General features: G+C 44.8%; 1 protein-coding gene across 1 annotated transcript in view; it reads left to right on the forward strand.

Annotated features, from left to right (window-relative positions):
- The window catches only part of cadm1a (cell adhesion molecule 1a), a gene marked incomplete at both ends in the record, with an annotated part of 247,721 nt that extends 228,372 nt beyond the window's left edge, over positions 1 to 19,349 (forward strand). Inside the window, 2 exons of the mRNA XM_079737454.1 lie at positions 18,298 to 18,426; positions 19,231 to 19,349. Of these exons, the coding sequence (XP_079593580.1) occupies positions 18,298 to 18,426; positions 19,231 to 19,349 (248 nt within the window). The remainder of the gene's footprint in view (positions 1 to 18,297; positions 18,427 to 19,230) is intronic.
- Between the last annotated feature and the right edge of the window lie 377 nt (positions 19,350 to 19,726).

Below are 19,726 nucleotides of genomic sequence, written 5' to 3' on the forward strand. Positions count from 1 at the left end.
ACCTCAGTTTCCACAATGGAACATGTGGCTTAGAAAATAAAACGCACAAAGAGAAACCTTTCCCTCCTCGTTCGCACACCAACACTTCTACTTACTTTTGGGACGTATCCTACAGAGAACATAAGTCTCTTAGAAACAACGTGGGGTGTGGTTTAATCCCCTTTGTTTTTGTTGTCATATTTGTTCGCCCAGATCCCCTCTCTCTCTCTCTCTCTCTGTGTTTCTCAAGGCGTTTTGAGCCTCGCTGAAGTACGTACGTTTTTTGACCATTTCAACCATTTGGTTTTGAACACTGCAAGGTTGTCATTCTGCCTCTTGCCTCCAACTTAATTGGCAAAGGCTGCCCAGGTATCATATGTGGAGGTGTGGGTGGATGATTTTTATACTGTAGGCGTCCATTCCATTCTTTAAAATCACCCTGTAATGGGAGGTGAATTATACGTAAATCAAAAGCATACGAACAGTAATGGTTCAGCGTTTTGAGTGTTTTGTTTTTGTCAAATGCCTGTCAGATGCCGCCAGGAGTTGATTGCAGACTCTTGCAGCAGTAATACAATGTAAAACCTAGCGTCATCTTGGTCAAAGCCGCATGTCTAATCAAGTGATTAATTAAGTGCTTGGCAGGACTACAAATATCGCTGTTATTTGTAGGCCTGCTAAGCACCATATTAATCGGCTCAGATTTTGTAGACACATCGCAGATATTTGTGCACCAATTCAAGCTATGTTGTGTTTTTTGAAAAAGTTGTGTTTTTGGAAAACTAGTCAAGACATCATTATACAATGATTCCATTAGGCCTTGAAATTCCGGTACCGAAAAAACGAGAGAAGGCAACTTGACATCTTAGGGTCTCCACTTGTTGAGCTCCAAAGTGCTGGTGGTAACCACCAAGTCTTTGGTCTCAGCGGCCTTTGCCAGCCACATACGAGCTGTTGATCAGTGGACGAGAATGCAGACAGCACACCATGTCCTGGCCTGAGGTGGGGAAGGGACACAACACAAGAGTGCCCCTAAAGGAACAGGCCCTGCACCCTAATGGAACACACAATGATGGAGTGGCCTTACACAGCCTCTGCCTGTGGTATGAATTGGGATAAAGCAAACCGCATTCTCTTTCTGAAGCCGAAAATTGCAGAAATTCTGCTTTTGTCTGAAGTTTCGAAAGAAAACGAGGGCCTTGGATCCAGAGCCAGAAAGTTGTTTGTCTTCCTGCCGCATTGGAATTCTGAACCATTTCAATAGGTAAAAACCCTTCCATCTGACCTTACCGTCATTAAAGGCAGGCAGTCTTCCAGGTTTTTTTCGCTCCATCAAATTGAAAGCCAGTGTCCTTGAATCGTTTGCCAAACTTTCTATGCCCGGGTTTTGTAAATGTTTTGCCTACCCAAGGTAATCGCAATGACCCCTTCAGTCAGAGCGTGGGCACTAGGTCAGAATAGCAACAAGCTGGATGAAATAAAATAATAATACTTCAAAAGCTTGACATAAGCAAGCTTTAGAGGCCATTCTGAGGTAAAATACATATTTTAACCTGACCCAATAGAACGGGGCCTTATAGTTGTGGTTAACATAGACTCTAAAATATAAATGTCTTTCTCCACTTTAAACCGACCTAGTCCTTGTCTTGCCTTTACCGCTGATAAATCCCTGTTTGATAGCTTTTGGTTTTATCCTTCAATTTTGGGCTCACGTACAAGCCACCAGATTCTCTTGCTAAATAACCCTTCCCCTTTTTTTCCATTTACTATATTTATCGAAGTGGCGCCCTCTGTCTCTCTGAACCGTACTTTTGTTTTCTAGTTAACGAACACATGCATATGGTTTCTAGTTAACTAACTCATTAGAAAGCTAATTAGTATCTGTGGCTGCTATACGGTTCTACACATAGGAAGAGGGTTTTTACGGTTTAATCACCACTTGTGAATTAGCTTTAAATTAAAGTTGACATTCAATTAAATGTAATTATATCACTAATTTTAAGCATGAAGTTGAATAAGAAGGAAAAATAACACAACAATCAAGGAGACATATATGTATATTTATATGAAACAATTTCTGCTGGCATTTAGGGTGAAAATTGCAACATCAAGAGCTGACACTTGAGTCATTACTCCTTTTGACAGCAGATCAACATGACATCTATAAACAAATATCATATTAGACAAAGTAGTTACTTCTAAAAGAAGTAACTACTTAAGAAATAGTTGTGTTCCTGCTGTTGGATTTCAGTGTTCGCTGATCATTCATTTGGTTAACTGAAACAAGGAAGTGTTTCCAACTTTATTAGATATTCTCCCAAAGAGGGACTCACTCGTGAAGGGCAAAATGGAGGTTTGAAAGGATGATTTTAACAAATGTATTCCTACTTTCTGCGGACACAGCGTTCTAGCTCGTCTTCTAACCGTCACGGGAAATGTTGAGTTTACCAGTGCTGGCCGAGTTTGTGTATGTAGACATTGGGTAAATCGTTAATCCAGGTTGGTATGGTAACTTTTTGTGTCATATTAAACGTGTTTATTATTGTGTCCGTCATACTGAGGCTAATGTCTTTTACATTAACTTGATTTTCAAAAGTATGATATGTTTTTTTCTGAAATGGCTGTGTGCCTGGATAAAAAGCTACAGACAGTATAGTATGTGGCCATACTATACCGTCCCTAGTTATTATGTCCATCTTTGTTAGTTGAACAGCATAATGTATCATCAGTGTGTATGATAGTATGTGCATGTGCAATTTATACGTGTGCATTATTTATTTCTGCACTGCCTTTGGCCCCTCCCCCCTTTTCTTATTTCCCTCAGTGCCTTGTCTGGTGTTGTTTTTTTTGTTGGGTCCTGTTCTGGTTTTATGATGGCTTGCTTATGGGTGTCATTTTGTTTTCTTCCCTCTTCTCCCCCCCCTCCCCAAAATCTCCCCCCCCCCACTTCATTTATTCTTCTCAACATGCTTGCCACAACTCCCCCTTCCTGCCACCCCTCCCCCCTCCCCCCACCCTCCTCTCCCACCTTCTCCTCCCTTCTCGTGTGTGCCTGCCCCGACTCCGCCTGTCCTTGTGTGCTCAGACTCCGCGCCCAGCACTGAACCCGCAGCACATGGTCGGTATCTCTTCCTTGTTCTTCCCCTCCTTTGATTCCTTTAATTGTTGATGTATTGTTATGTGTTTGTTTTAATTTTAATTGCTTTCTAGGGTCCTATTTGCTACCGCATGCCCGATCATCCGTGGTGCACTTGTTTGTGACTTGTTTGTCCCTCAATGTCGAGTCGGGTGACCCACTGGGTCATCGGTCACATTCATATTTGTTGCCGAATGGGGAAGGGTTCTCTGTCGTGGTGGACAGTCTGCCCTGGATGTTTGATCAAATGTGCCACCCGGTGCGGTTTTAATCTCTTTTTCCATGCATATTGTGTTTCTGTGTGTTATAAGGCCTGTTTCCTAAGTGTTTCCTTGCAGAGCATAAGATGGTGAAGAGTTGGATACACCATACCAATTGGCAACAGTGATACTTGTAAAAGCTAATGAAAGTCTTGAACCCACTCTTTAAGGGCTCCATGAATTTATTATGGTAAGTTTTATGAACTGTGGGAGATTGTCCCCATCATGTCTTAAAATGGGGGTTCTCAGCGTTGTCAGACATGAGCGGTAAATCATTCCTTGCCGTCAATTGATATTGGTGACTTTCAACAGCCACCCTGCTCGGTGTGGATATCTTGTTCACATTTACTGGTGAATGTTGCTCTTTGAATGTTGAATGTTGCTGCAAATTTCTTGAAAAATTGATTTTCAGTGAAATTATTTCATTTCTGAGAGAGTAATGTTTAAGCATTGGTAGAGTGCAGACATTGGGGTTCTAACCCAGAGCCTTTAGGCGAGTAGAGCACCCTTACCTTTCATCTATCCAGATTTTTGGCTTTCAACCTTGCTTTGTTTAAAATGACTATGAATATATCTATATATATATATGTATATATAAATATTAGTGCTGTCAGTTTAACACGTTATTAACGGTGTTAACGCAAACCAATTTTAACGGCGTTAATTTTTTTATTGCGCGATTAACGCTGTTTTGGCTTGGCAAACATTGTAGTTTTTTCACCTGCTGTCTAGCAATAACTAGTCACGTTAGAAAAACTACATCACCATACCGGATCTAGCTACACCGTAAACAAAACAACAAGCACGCCGCACCAACTTGTTGGGGCAAGCAAGGATACGGAGCGGATGAAAAACTCCTTAAAGGGTAATTCCGGTGTAAAATGGATTTGTATGATAACGAGTAAAAACGTTTGTTTTAGAGCACATAGACGCATATAGACGCTTTCTTCAGTTGGCTGTTTTTAGCTGATTCTATCAAAACGCTATAAACTTGGAACGATGGGGCCACTGGTTATGGTAAAAACTAAATCGCTATTTTTAACCACTTAAAAGACTAAAAGTACAAGACACTTGTTTGGTAGTATAATAAGGGTCTTAACATATAAAACGAGGCATTGAGAACTTTGTAAGTGTACAGATTGTTTATTAAAAATAACATTTTATACACACAATACCATCAGTAGATCACCCGTCAACGCCATTTTGTTTTTAAGACTCGATAAGTAGATTGGCGAACACAGAGCTTGCGTGTTGCTGACGGATGTCACAATCTCTGTGTTTGTCAATCTACCTATCTACCTTTTGTGCTCCAAAACGAACGTTTCAACTCGTTATCATACAAAACATATCCCAAATCCATTTTACGACGGAATTACCCTTTAAATGTGTGTGTTTGTGTTTGTGTGTCACTCTGTTCGAGCCTGCACCAGAGTTCAGTGCTGTTCCGTCTTTCTGACCAATCGCAGTTCAAGGCTCACCTGGGCTGTACCGCTTCGGGAGGGGCCGCTCAGTTACTCCCCTCTAGACAAAATTGACTTGGTTGCGACGTTGACAGTTTGTTGTGTCTGTTGAGTAAGAGGTTGCGGGGGCACAGCTCAGGCTGCCGGACCGCGCTGCAAGGAACTTTTATGAAGGCAATATTGTTATGTGTGTGTGTGTGTGTGTGTAGGCGTTATTCAATAGGCTGGTAATATGTATAGGCCTACGTACGGTAGGACTATTCATACTGGTTTAAATAATAAATGTTATAGTATTTCCCATCTTTGCTGAGCAAGAGTTTTGTTCGAAAGTTCAGTGATTGAAACAAATAAAAGCCTGGGCTATTGAAGTTTTACGGTAGGCCTACCACTGTCATGTACCTACCGATGTCAAGTGGACCGGGTTGAATTCACTGCAGGTCTCTCTTCTTACTGTCCTTCTCAACACTACCTGATCTCACTAAAGGCTAGCAGCACGAAATCAAGGGATATTTAGAATAGAAAAAAATGTGTGATTAATCGCGAGTTGACGATGCCATTAATGTGATTAATCACAATTAAATATTTTAATCGCTTGACAGCACTAATATATATATATATATATATATATATATATATATATATATATATATATGTTTAGTTGTTGGTATTGTTTATGTTTGTGGTATTGATTACATAGAAAAAAAACACTATTTCAATAACATGTGATGCATAACATGTGATGTTTGGCCTCAAGAAAATAATTCATATGGTTTTGTTTGTTGAAACAAAACCAGAGTTTTTGAGGCCAAACATCAGGTTGACTAGAACAAATCGACATGACATCAATTTGTTAACTGTGTCAAAGTTGGGATGCATGTATGTTTCAGCAGTTCAGTACTGCAGTACGCGCCGCGTCATGAAGATGGGGTTGGTTGGTAGTGGAGCTGCAGGGATGTATGTGCTTGTACTGCCTTACCACCAACATATTCCAATATTTGTCTCTGTTTGCGCTGCGTCATTAACGGCAGAAGACATCCGGACAAAGATTCAATGTTTGACTTTAACTTAACTTACTTCATTAAGCCCAAAGTGCTTGAGTCAAGAAAGTGAGTGAATTTGGGACTCGAGATCGTACCAATCATCTTCTTCTAGGGAGCTGTTAAGAAACCTTGATAAAAATAACCCTGAGGTTGTAATTTACATTTGCTGCATCAGTGTGGAGACGTTCGGAGAAGTGTAACATTTGTGTTGCACAAGTGTTATATGGACGGTTCCTGCTCAGCGGATAGTGCGACAAAGAACTCATTATAACCGGAATGGAAGTTGTAGACAGAAAAATCCTACTATTGCAAAAAGAAGTGTTGATTAAGGTGTAATAAATGAGGCGTGAAAATGTGGATTTTACTTTGCATATACATACAGATAAAGCATATGTCCACATTGCTTTAATATATTTGAGGCAGCTGACTGTATCACACCATATATTGCGGTCAGCCTTGAACATTTGTGGGGTTTTTCCTGCAGTTTCTGTCATTGAGGACATGCACTTAAATAGTAGCTTTGATTTGTTATATGAACACAAAATGTCAGGATCCAACAGCGTTAGCCTGGGTTTATCCTCCTCTCAGCCTTCTATTAACAACTCTGCCACCATATGACTGAGAGGACTTCTAACACATAATGATTGGGTCCCCAATACCGATGTTGTGCATCACTTCCTGGTATTCAAAATATAACATGACCATTCCATTATTCTGTCATTTTGGGAGTATGGTTCAGTTTGGAGTGAATGTTTATAGTATTCCTAGCTTCAGGCTACCTGCAATCGTGTTCTTTACAAATATTTGCACAAATGCTGCACAAGATGCCTTAGGAAGGCATTCTAATTATTGCCAAGGTTGGCCAGGTATTTACTCTGCATTAAAACATCACTCGTCTTCTGCAATGTCCTCCCCAAAGCCAGAGATTTGTCACTGTGGAGCAACAGTGCTGCCGTATTATATGTGGTGTAAACTCAGGGGGGAGGGGGACTTCAGCAAGATGCAAGTCATTATGAATGTCATTAAGGGAATGCAGTGTAGATCACAACCACATTATGGATTCACCTGAGAGAGTCTCTGGTGTACGTTCATGCCTACACTTTGGCCCCTATTCATTGCCTTTCGTTTCGACAATTTGTCCACAATCGCTGGCTGCGGTTCTCTCCCATGTTCAGCTTGATTGGATGCCCTTGATGTCAAAACACTTTATGCGGAGACCCAACATGGTCAATGTGGACGTGTTTTCCTGCAAAACAACAGCGGGATATTGAGGAATTTAACATTTAAAAAACAATGTAATGCAGGAATAAAATTGTAGGCATTATTTCCCATGCCTGTAAAACTAGCCATTGCCCTTATTTATTAAACAAAGACCAAGTTCGTACCAGGTTCTTCATCTTCGCTGGCTCTGAGATTCTGAGCGAACACATTGGTTCCTGACCTCGCTTTGCCGGAGCGTCTTTTCAGAAGATATCGCCATGGGGACGGCTTTTTCCTGTGTTGAAACAAGCCATGCTTTGGTCCATTCCTCCCTAACCCTAAAAATGCAGGAAGACATTGTGTAACCACAGTCAGTAAAGGACTGGCTGTGAAGATGCGCATGTACTTGTTGTTAATAATACTAAAATAAATTAGCTGGGATCCTTTGTGTCTTTATCAAACCCCCCAGCACAATGTTTTGCTAGATGCGTCCATTCTGCATATGTGTACATGTCACGTCTCCTATTCTTGTGTTTACCGTACCACGGCCATAATGATCGAGACTTGTGCTGTCCGGAATCCACCATTATTATAGCGACGACTATTTCTATACTTTTCTGTCAGCAGAAGCTCAATTGAATGAATGGAAGTACATGTCATTGAGGTCACCTCAGGTGTCTTGTTCAAGGAATTCCACAGCTAGGCTGTACACACCGGGCTCCAAACTCGTGACCTCCTCAGTGAACCCAGACACCCCAGCCACTTTACTGCATCACAACTGTTATTAGCCTGCTTACTTACATTGTTTTTATGCATATTTAATCTGTATTACATATACCGTATTGTTTAGCTGTTAGCAGAAAAAGGGGAAATAAGGGGAAATGTGACACCCAAATGCGCATAAAAGTTATATGTAGGTTTTTAGAGGCATGGATCCCACACTTTCTTACTTATTTTTGTAGAACTGCCTATTTCTTCCCACATCCATCCTATCTCTCCCTCTCTCCTACCACCCCCCCCCCACACACACACACCTTCCCCAAATGAAAGGGCATGTTGGTGGAAGATGTCAGTTGCATGAGCTGATGGCTAGCTGTAGCGGCTAATTCCCTGTCTGGAGAGGTGAACAAGCCCGGGAACGAAAGGACACACCTGCCAACGTGGCTGTCGGCATGTGTCTGAAAGTGGACGGATAATTGAGCCGGGCCCGAAGACCTCATATTGAAGGAATGTAGGAGGATAAAAGCCACTTTGTATAAAGCAGCCAGCCTGGAAGTGTGTCTGTTTTCCCAGGGAGGCAAAACAAAAAATTTAAAGGACAGCCCACCCCCCCTTAATCCAATGACTGTGATGACAGCATTTTATGTATATTTTATGGAAACGCAAATGTGAAGGCACTCAGTAGAAATATGGAAGAAACAACTTTGTTAGTTACCTTAAGGCATAAGTGCCAGGCAATCAATGTGCTAATAATGTATTTTGCAATTCAACTCAGCACTTAACTGAGTCTGTGAAGAACAGCTTTCTGAGGGATTGGAGTATTAGTGTAGGAATGAGCAAAGACTATTTATGTCTGCATTTTATGTGTCATTTGCCCAGCAGTAGCATGAGGGTGTGTGTGTATGTATTTGGGAGAGGTGTGTGTGTGTGTTTCTCCTTCTAGAGTGTTGGCTGTCTTCATTTGGGGCTTGTGTTTGGGAGGGTTTTCAGTGTGAAACACAAATTGGGCCGTTTTGCTTCCTGGTTGTCTAGGATTTGTTAGGGAAACAGTGGCACCAGGGAAAATGAGCATGTGGGCCTCCACGCCCGTTGTGTCGCCCTGGGAAGCCTTCCTTAAAGGGTGCTTAAAGCGGTGTACGTTTAAAAATAACATCTGATTTTTTAAGAAAATACTTAAATCGTCCAACTGCGATCTGTGCAGCGTATATATGACACTAGCCAATGGGTTAACAATTTGCATGACAGAACAGTCTGCGCACGGCTCTCTCTACCGAAAAGAAGAGTATTTGTTTTTGGCTGCAGCCTTGATAAAACAAACACTAGTTAATTCTGTCTTCACTACAACCATCACCACGACCAGCACCACCACCAGGACCTGACCTCAGCCCACCTTCGCCCCTCGTAACTCAGCACATCTCAGTGGCCCTGAGCAGGCCGCCATGGTTACCGGCTGGCACTCGCGTGCTGCCGGGCTCCGGGCGGCCAGTATAATCACTGCCGCTGTAATCACCTCGCCCACCCCTTTCTAATTGGAAATCCTCCTACTGCATTATCATTCTCCTCACCGGAATCCTCAAACACTCTCTCTCGCACGCACACACACACACACACACACACACACACACACACACACACACACACACATACATATACACACACACACACACACACACACACATATACATATACACACAAACACACATACACGCACATACATACACACATGCACATACACACACACACACACACAAATATATATATATATATACATGCACACACACACACACACACACAAAGATCTTTCCACATGCATGCATGTGTGTGTGTGCATGTGGAAAAATCTTTGTGTGTGTGCACACACACACACATAGAGTATATACACACCCACACAGAGTATATACACAAATATACACACACATGCACAAATACACACAGACACACACACACACAGAGAAGGCTTCCAACTTGGTGACACAGCACGCGCCAAATGCTGCCTCCCAAAGCCTCTGTCCATTCTGTCCAGTCCCCCTCCCTCCTGTGACTGTGGGTCAGACTCTGGCAGAGACAGTGGAGGTAAATTATTTGGCAAGGATGATGCATGAAGCCATTATCAGGGATTTGTCATTGGTCCAGTGGAATGAGGACGCTCCCAGCAAAGGGATGGCTGGGGGGCGGAGGGGGGAATGGATTCCTATTGCACATTTCAGAGTGGTAGTTATGACCATTCCTGAGTGTTTGTAATTACACAATTATTCATCCAAATAGTACCGACGTAATGCCTGTGTACACGCTTCATCTAGCAGAGCGTATTCATAGCCATACACAATCCAGAGGCCGCAATTAAATATAAAGCAATGCCTTTACAAAAATAGCATAAATAAATAAAAGCAAAAAATGTTGATGTCACAAGTTAACTTGCCTTTAACTTGTGTACATTAAAATATGAAAACGGAGGCAATTCTGCCAGGCAACTTGGCTCGGCTAACTCCTTCAAAGCCAGAGGCAGGGCATAGACTTTGAAAACACACACACACACACACACACACAGCAGAAGTCTTTAAGTAGGGCACTATTCACCCAAGTCTTCTGTGTCTCTTTTCATTGTTTCCTCTTCAAATGAGCAGATATTAGGCAGTGCAGTCGACAGGGGTTTCTGCCGGTGACATGTAGCGCAACAAAGTCCCCCCACCCTCATTTAATCTGCCCTTGAATTACAGTTACCACTTTATCTACCATCCCTGGGGAAATTAGGCATGCTGGTTTGTCAAGATTGGCCCCAATCGTTGTCATCCCACCACTTGGTGGTGGGTGATCGTGGCAGTGCTGACTTCCTTGGCTCTATGATGAATATATATATATATATATATATATATATATATATATATATATATATATATATATGTGTATATATATATGTGTATTGTTGTCTTGCTGCCATTGCAAGGCACACTGTCAGGGAAGGCTGAAAAACAGACTGAAACGCCTCAATGCTGAGACTATGGCTTTAAAGGGGACAGGATACCTCGGAGAGTCTCACTTTTTTTTTTTCCCTATTGGTTGTTTTCCATCTTTGCAGCATTCCTGTCGCAAACACATTATTAAGAACGGGATGTAAACAAGCTTATATCCACCAAGGGCTTGAGTCACAACTGGTTACGCAATTTTTCTTGGCAGTGTGACGTGGTCGTGTTGTGGAGCGAGACAAAAAAAGGAAAAAGAAGTAAAAGGACACTCACGGCCCACCTCCCCTAGACCCTGTTATGAAACAGGTATCCCGCTTAGTTTGTCAGGCAGCCTTTTAGTAAATATTCCACAGACAGCTCGCTGGGAGCAGCCAGCGAAGGGGCGGCCAGGGCCAACAGGGGGGTGATAATCACGCATGAGAGGAGGAAAGACACCCTGGAGAAGTTACAGCAACCGCAATGGTCCCTCTTCCTCTTTCTCTCTGGTTATTCACTCCTATTATTTTTCCAAACCACAGTCCCCCGTTAACAGGACTGATGGGCGGCGCGGCAGCTCGTGGCACCGTCATGTGGCCTGGGAGCCATCAGGAGTACTCGATGTGTTAGGATAAGTCACTCCGGAGACCACTAAAAGCCATTATTAGAAGGTGTTTATCGAGCTTGCTGTGGCCTAGATACAGCTTAAACATCCAGAGTACAGTTAAGCCCATAATTATATTACATTTTAGATGAAAACTAGCCATGATTGGATGAATGATGAATAGTACCCACGGAGGAAAATAGATATCAGGGACCCCGGGGGAGAGCGGGCGATGGGATATTTGCTTTTGTGTGCCAGATGTCGGTGTAAATCATCCGCCATTTGATTATGGCTGCCATACGCACTAAAGTGGGGAATGCATTACACACCATTACCTGTTGTCTAAGAAACACATCTGTCACATTTTTGTTTCCCAAATTTGAATATTTTAGTAATTCCCAGGGAACGTCCCCTCTACCTAGGAATAAAAAGCTGTTTCAGAGACAAATTCGTATTAAAAGGCCACTGATTGGCTGTCCTTCTCCCAATAGCCTCAGCCACCAGGGACTGGTGTCTCGTCTTTTAGGAAGTCTTTTTCCCTCTTTTCAGCACTTAGTTCCGCCTAGTGTTCTATCCCCCCCTTACCACCACCACCACCACCGCCCTACAGAATAAAAGTGCTGATTTTAAACTGCAGACAGAGCAGCTTTTCTGACTTGTTTGTTTGCGGTGCAATTAAATGGATATGTTGACATTTATCAATGAGGCTTTGCACTAGCTTAACGGGGGCCTCGGTAGCACAGTTGGCACCATGTTTGGTTTGGGGAGAGAGAGAGAGAGAGAGAGAGAGAGAGAGAGAGTTAGGGAGGGAAGCGTAAGGTGGAAAGGTGGTTTGAAATGTTTGTGGTGCCCTCTAGTGGTCAGAGAGTAATGAGTGGCGCTTGAGCGTTAACCAACCTGCTCTAGAGATAGTGATCCAGATGACAGTCAGAGTACTGTGATGCTCTTCACCTGAGGTGTATCCTCCTTTGAGTGCTTTTTAGCATTGTGTTTTATTATTTCAATCATATCGTGTTTTAAAGCTCTGAAGCACACTCAGAGATCTCAAAGCAGATGGTTCTAAAACATTGATCTGAAAAACCAAGGTTTGAATTACCTCTAGTCCTCCTCAAAAGATATTCCCCATTCTTTACTTATTTAATTCTTTAATACTTTAGTTAAACAGAGACCTGCTCGCATTGACAATGTCTCAAAGTTAATTAATGCAAAAATCTGAAGACGTAGCTCATGGTTTCTCAACAGGGCCGGTACCGCCCCCTGGGCGGCGTTCGCACAACCTAGGGGGGGGGGGGATTTTAAACTTTCATGGTTTCTAAATCTTTTTGTTGCAAAAATAGGCTACCTGAAATAAATAGCCTATTTTCATTTATTGGTTTCTGACCCCTCTACCGTCTCAGCTACTTTTTACTGTCTTTGCGCAGTGTAACAGTGGTCATACAGCGCGGTTCGGTCCTGCACACGCCCGGACTCCCGTTACGTCAGCTATCATGATGATCTCTATATAACGCTGATAAACATTAAAAAAAAAGTTTGCGGGTTAACAGCTCAATAACCAACACAACACAATCAAACATGGCCGATGAAAATATTATTTTTTTGTTTCATAGCCCGTTATCCTCCTTCCTCTTGCTGTTGTTCAGTTCCAGCTGCTCTGAGCGTAGTCTCCACGAAAAGACTGCTGTATTTCAAATACAAAATATATAGGCCTAATTAGGCATCTGTCCGTGATCTCTTTTCGCGGTGCCCGTGTTGCCCGGGCTGCGGTGCCCGTGATTCCCGGGCTGCGGTGCCCGTGTTGCCCGGGCCGCTGTCACGGTGCCCGCGGTTCCCGGGCCATTCATTCATTCGTTCACGGGGCACGGCGGGAGACGCGGGGGTGTTGTGGCCACGGTCGCGGTGCCCGCGGTGCCCAAGGTCACGGTGCCCGATGGGAGGCATGGCTGCCGGGAGTCGCGGGAGTGCCCGGTCCGCGGTCACGGGTTGAATGAATGTTCAATCCAACCATTTCTTTCTCAACTCTGCTTTCTTGGCCAAGAGATCTCTCTCTCTCTCTCTCTCTCTCTCCCCCCCCCCCCCCCCCCCCTCTCTCTGGAAGTTTAATTGGGTTTATTACAGGGAAGGACAGTGCTGTTAGCCAATCAGAGATGAGACATTTGCATGTCATGAATAATCATTGATATTTATTGATTTTTTTTTCACCAAAACCAACTCAAAGATCATTCATTGCTATTAGTGACCACCGCAAAATCAATGAAAAACGATGCAATGACACCTTTAAGCAATATAACATGAGTGTGAGTGGGGTTGTTCATTTATCTCATTAAGCCGTTAAAGTATACAGTTTAAAAGCTGGAACTGAATTGTGTCCCGCCTTTTAACACTATCGAACACACACACAAACGCCCAGGCACGGTGCACACTCACCCATACCCAATGAGCTGACCGGGTTAGCTGCATCCTCTTGTTCCCTGCGGTGCCCCTGGTGTGGCGGACGCCTCTGGGCCAACGTAGTGGGGGAGCCTCCTTGCATTTAGAATCAGGCTGTGGCGGTGGCGCCGCACCCTCTGGTTCTGATTGGCCCGCTATCTCCCGGCGCCGCAGTGGCAATCACTAACGCTTCATTAGCAGATTAGGAAGATCCTATTAGCAGATCTCTGTCTGGTATCAGGGCCCCTGTCAGCACGTCCTTTTGAAATGAGATACTCAGGTGTGCGCCACTTACGGCTGGCAAACCTCCCCTTCCGTCCCTTCCTCCCCAGCTCCGCCAAACTGATTGCACTTGATTAACTGTTGTGTGTTTTGTTTAGCCCTGTGGACACCTTGTTTGGCTCTAGTCTGTAAGGGATGATGTTTTTCTATTGGCGGGATGAAAAAAGGAGGCAGGTTGATGCTGAGGGGGATACAAGCCTAATTTGTAGTTCTGAATATATATATTTAAAACGATATATATATATATATAGAATTATATTTGTATATATCTTTATATCTTATAAAGACATATATATATATAAAGTCACTTTCAATGTACCAATACCAGCAGGAGTAGGCCACCCATGACTTGCACAAAAACAAGCTTGTTTAAACAAACAATTGTTTTGTGAAACACATCTCTGAATGGCTTGAGGTTGGCTGGGGTATTTTTATAAATATGGGTTTGTTTAGTTGTTTTGGCACACATTGAAATGAACAGTTTTGCTTCAACGCCCAGTTTTTCACCAATGGTCCGTATTATTCTTTTTTTTTGTTTGCTGCGTGTCCACTTTATCAGAACGGACTCAATCACTCATAATACAAGCTTGAACCCAAACGAAAACCAAGGGAAATGTAAGACCCTGGTCTGCTTGGTCTACTGTGTATCATCATTGTTGTTCCCCCTGTGGTACGGCGCGCACAGGCGCTGCACCGCACAACGCCAGTGTAGGCTTTGACCTCAGACGCCAGGCCATGTGAGGCTCACACAGGCCCCGGCCCTCACCACATGTAGTTCAACGGTATCCCGACGGAAGCGCTTGAGCATAAGAGGAACATAACCACAGAAGGCAGCCACATAAGGACCTATTTGGTTGTTTGGACACGGGTTATGGCTTATGAGAGCAGAGCTGTTTACCTTGAAGAAGGAGAGAGAGAGGGATGTTGGTGTGGAGGGGGTGGAGAGGAACCCTTTGGATCTGCAGACTTCCATTTGTTTGCTGGAGGAGCAGCGTGTACACAGTCGGTGGTTACATTCACGTCCCTGCCATCGCTAGCTGTGGGTTTATCCAAAGTGTGTGTGCAAAGTGAACCCTGTTTGACTTGTCCTCCAGAAAGTGTAGGTACAAACTGTGATCCTTCTTCGTTTTAGTGTCCTACATTTGGCTACAAGTGGACTCATTAGATGTGGTCCACGTTGTTTTGATTTTTTCAACCACTGCACAAATGTCACAAGGCGTTTCAAACACGTCTGGCCGGGCAGCATTTGCAATTTGGCCCCACCGTGTCACCGGAACCCTTTGCCAAGATCGCCCCCCCTCAGAGCCAGTCGTAAACAAACCCACGGTCAGGCGGCTCAGGGCAGCGTATTTACTTGTGACTTTCAAAGCGCGACGAGATGATGTGTGTGTAATTACATCATGAGCAGCGTCCGATTGAAAGCACCTGCTCCCGGTCCGCTCGGCACACCTTTCCTTAGAACAGGATTTATTTTGGCATTTGCCCGTATTTTCCCACTGGTTTAATTTCCCCCCGCGCGGATCAATGTTGCTCCGGAGCCAAAGGCAGCAGGCCGGGCGTCACGCTGGCCTGTTCATTCAACACGCCGATGGGCCGCACTCCAGCCGCCCACTCGGACGGAGCTTCTAAGAAAAATGCAATTACATCAATCGCTTCCACCCCTGATAGGCAAAACAATGACCCTGTGCAATGGTAAGACGGAGTAGTCGTGTGAGGTAACGGGAATGGATATCACAGGTTGACAGAGTAATTGGTCATTCGTGAAGCCAAGCCCCGCCGCATACAAATCGGTGTGTTTTAATGGTATCGGGGGGGCTTCCGGAGCCCTCCAGGGGGCTTACCACTCGTCTGTCCCCCTCTTGGCTTACTCATCGCCCGGCCCCGTCAAACGGAAAGCCGTCTGCGAGGGGCGCGCCCAAATGCCTGACCCCGGGGTCTTTTGTTGTGTGTTTTTGAGATTTAATTCTGATGGGTGGGCGGGATTGCATGGCGTGGTGTATTAAAAAGTCGTGATTGAGAAGCACCAGGCCTCAACCCAAAGCCTCTTTGTGGCGTGCTTGGATGTCATCAGCACATACTGTAAGTCAACGGTTTAGCGGAAGCCTATCGTCACAAACAACATCCCTGGATAAATCTGGTTAAGGGAAGAGGCTAATTCACCGCCTGGGAAGCCTGTGAAGTGACAGATCTGCTCCGGAGAGACACTGGTGTGTGTTTGTGTACTCTAACTCAATGGCTTGTTGTTTTGCCATCGTGTTTTCCCTGCTTAGCATTGGCAAGTGGAAAGCCATTCCACTGTACTTCCTCCCAAATATTTTCCAACAATGTCTCACTGGTATAAGTGAGTATTTTAAGCATTTCAATCTTTTGGGAATGGTTAACCGGTTATCAGCAAATCTGAATCACACACATACACACACACTCACACACTATAGTTACATATATTTTTGTATGTGTTAAATGGCTTGAGACAATAGGACTTGGTCAGTAAAGCTTCAGAAAAAATGGGAAAGGAGACCATCTCGGAACGCTGCGATCTCGGTGGATGGGAACGGCCCCGAGAATCCCCCGTTTCCATCGTAACAAGACGGCGTGTTAAACCACAACTTACGCCGTCTGACAAGAGCCAATTGGTAGGTAACAGGATCCCTGCACACTATAATTGAATCGGCCTACTGGCGGGAGGAAAAGGGAAGACGCAGCATATCTAAAGTCAAAATAACCTATTAGATCTATCACATAATGTTTTGTCTGGCTCGGTCAGCCCCAGCCCCCCGTCCCTATTGCTTCCCTCTCAAGTGGAGTAATGGCAGAGCAGGTTTAGGGCGGGTAGGCAGGACGCAATGGTGGTTTTTAGACCTTTTCATCCAGTCCTCTTCTAATCCCTTAATAAATAACTGCTGCATCCCTCGCTCTATCGTCTCCATGTTTCACAGGGAAATTCCCTCGTTGCCAATTTAGGGTGTGTTGAGACGGGCACAGGTGATCGAAACATGTTAGCCGTGATGGATGAAGTCGGACGGGTGACATGAAAGGACTGCACAACGCCGGCTGCTTGTTTGCACCGGTGTTCCCACAGTGTTCACTACTTAATACTTGTTTAGACAATCGGACACCCAACTGAGGTCGAGTAGAGATGGGGATCACTGAGTGACTCAATTAAAACTAAAAGCACTGTTATCAGTACTCATTTTGGGTCAAGAACCTACAGGTGAGTACTCGGTACTCTATCTGAAAAATGGTGTATTCTGCATCACTTAATCAAACAAATATAAGCGCATTGATCAAATGGTATCCGATTGCATTGATTTTCAAACAAATCGCACCGAATTGTCTCAAACCATAAGTATCGTGTCCATTGTGTCAGAGGCCTTGTATCGAGATGCAGACGGTACCATGCTCATCAGGAGAGAGGCACTTCCCCAGCGTTCACTCATCAAATGTACATCTACTACTGCTGGAGAACAATTAGTAGAACAGTAAATAGGCTAGCTGGTAGCGTCTACACACAGACACATCTTCAATACTTCCAATTTAGTTTGTTGGCACTGTGAGCTCTATCCATGGAAAAATTGGCTCCTCCTTTGTGCCGTGAAGGGCCAATCCCGTCCTCAAACGGCCATTCACTTTGGGTTGTCATGGATCCCTACACATAATCAATAGCTTTCACACATCATTATGGCCTGCAGCCCCCAGAGTTGGCTGTTGTGGTCCACGACCGTCTAAGCATGGATAAAAACCTCTCTCTCTGCCTCCCAAAGAACTAAAGTAGTAAAATAAAGTTGCAGCCCATGTCTGTGTCCCAGCCCGGGCCCGTGGAAGTGTACTCCTGCCTGTTGTGATGGAGCTTTTTAATTGGGGTTCTTCTTGTTCTTTCTTTTGGAGCAAAAAGAAACACAGCAATGAGTTGCACATGAACCGAGTTTGTTGGCTCGACGTCAATGTCTGTTTTACCCAGGAAAAAGAAACCCTTTGTGTAAATGTGTCTGACCTTTGCAAAAGATGCTCACGCAAACGGAGATGCATGAACTTTTCCATGTTACACCTTTTTATACGTCTCAGTCGCACATTATCTAAGTTCAGCTCGAGATAGTCTGGACGCCTCAGGGTTTCTAGTTCAGTTTTGCGGCTTCGGCAACCAGAATTAAATGTTTACCCTCCTTCTGTCTGGACAGGTGAGCGCACCACCCAATCATTCATCGTTCAACACTCTGTGGTGACATGTCCGTGCCTTGTCTTGTGCCCTCCAGATTCCAGAGCTGGCGAGGGGTCTCCGAGAACGGTGGACCACGCCGTGATTGGCGGCGTGGTGGCGGTGGTGGTGTTCGCCATGCTCTGTCTACTCATCGTGCTCGGACGCTATTTTGCGAGACACAAAGGTAAGGCCTCTTTGTCTTTCTATTCCTTTCTCTGTCGTTTATCCAAAGCGCCTGGCAGTGTATTGTTGTATTGATTGGTGTCGTTGATGAGCAGGTGAGGGTTTAGGCCTGCGTCTTGGATGACGACAGGATGCAGATATTGGGGATCCCATCCGAGTCTCTGGCTAGCATCTTAACCAACAGCCTCTCCTGCTGGTTTCACCTAACTGCTGCTGTAGTTGAAGTTGTGGATACCTTTTGGATCTTTTTCATGGAAATAATGATTGACTTTGCTATGCCGTCCAGAGCAAAAAAAATCAAACGCTCCTGTCAGTTTTCATGCGACACTGAACTGCAGAAAGGGTTTCTCACTGTCACGCTTTTATTTTTAGCGTGTGACAGTCACTCCCGGTGGCCCTCCCTCTCCCCCTCCCGTCAGCACCTCATCTCTCAAAGAACACATTCTGTCCACATTAGGACTTGAAGTTGATTGCTACTCTCGATCCCTCATTCCACCCCGGCAAGGTTAATGTGAAGGTGGAACCGCCGTGGCCCAGCTCACACTGAGGGCCCCGTCGCAGGGAAAGGATTTAGTGCGCCGCAATCTCCACCGCGCCACCGACGGGAACGGAAATAACGAGAATTTTGAGTCTTGTCGGGAACGAGGCGCCCCGTCTTGAGATTAGTGTCGATTGCCACGCGGCGCCGGATTTGCATAATTACGGCGATGCCGCTTCCGTAACGCCGCATTTAATCCTGTGCATTGTATTGGCCTAGCCTATCGTTCCCTCGTTGACCTTACACTCCTACACCCCCCGCCAACAGGTACCTACTTCACACACGAGGCCAAGGGCGCGGACGACGCCGCAGACGCTGACACAGCCATCATCAACGCCGAGGGCGGCCACACCAACTCGGACGAGAAGAAGGAGTACTACATCTAGAGGAGGGCTCCTTCTCGCCCGGCGGCGGCCCTGCCTGGGTCCTGGGTGGGACCCGGGGCGAGGGGTGCTAGGGGGCTAGGTGGGCGGTGGGTGGGGTGATGGAGGTGGAGGGGAGGTCAGGTAGGTGGGTGGGCCTGGGGAGGATTCGATTTTGGATTTGGAGAGAGTTAGGGACAATCTTTGATGGTTGTTGTTTTGTTTTGTTTTATGAAGTATTTTTATGTTCTTTTATTTTTCTATTCATTGTTTTATCTTTTTGGGCCGGGGTGGGGGGATGTTGGAGGAGGTGAGGAAGGGAGGAGTTTTTCAGAGGGATGGTTTTAAGACGTGTTTAGACTAGTATGCGGCTGTAGATGGAATGTTTTATGTGTTTCAAC

This window comes from Pollachius pollachius, assembly GCF_949987615.1.
Source record: "Pollachius pollachius genome assembly, chromosome: 6".
Classification (NCBI taxonomy): domain Eukaryota; kingdom Metazoa; phylum Chordata; class Actinopteri; order Gadiformes; family Gadidae; genus Pollachius; species Pollachius pollachius.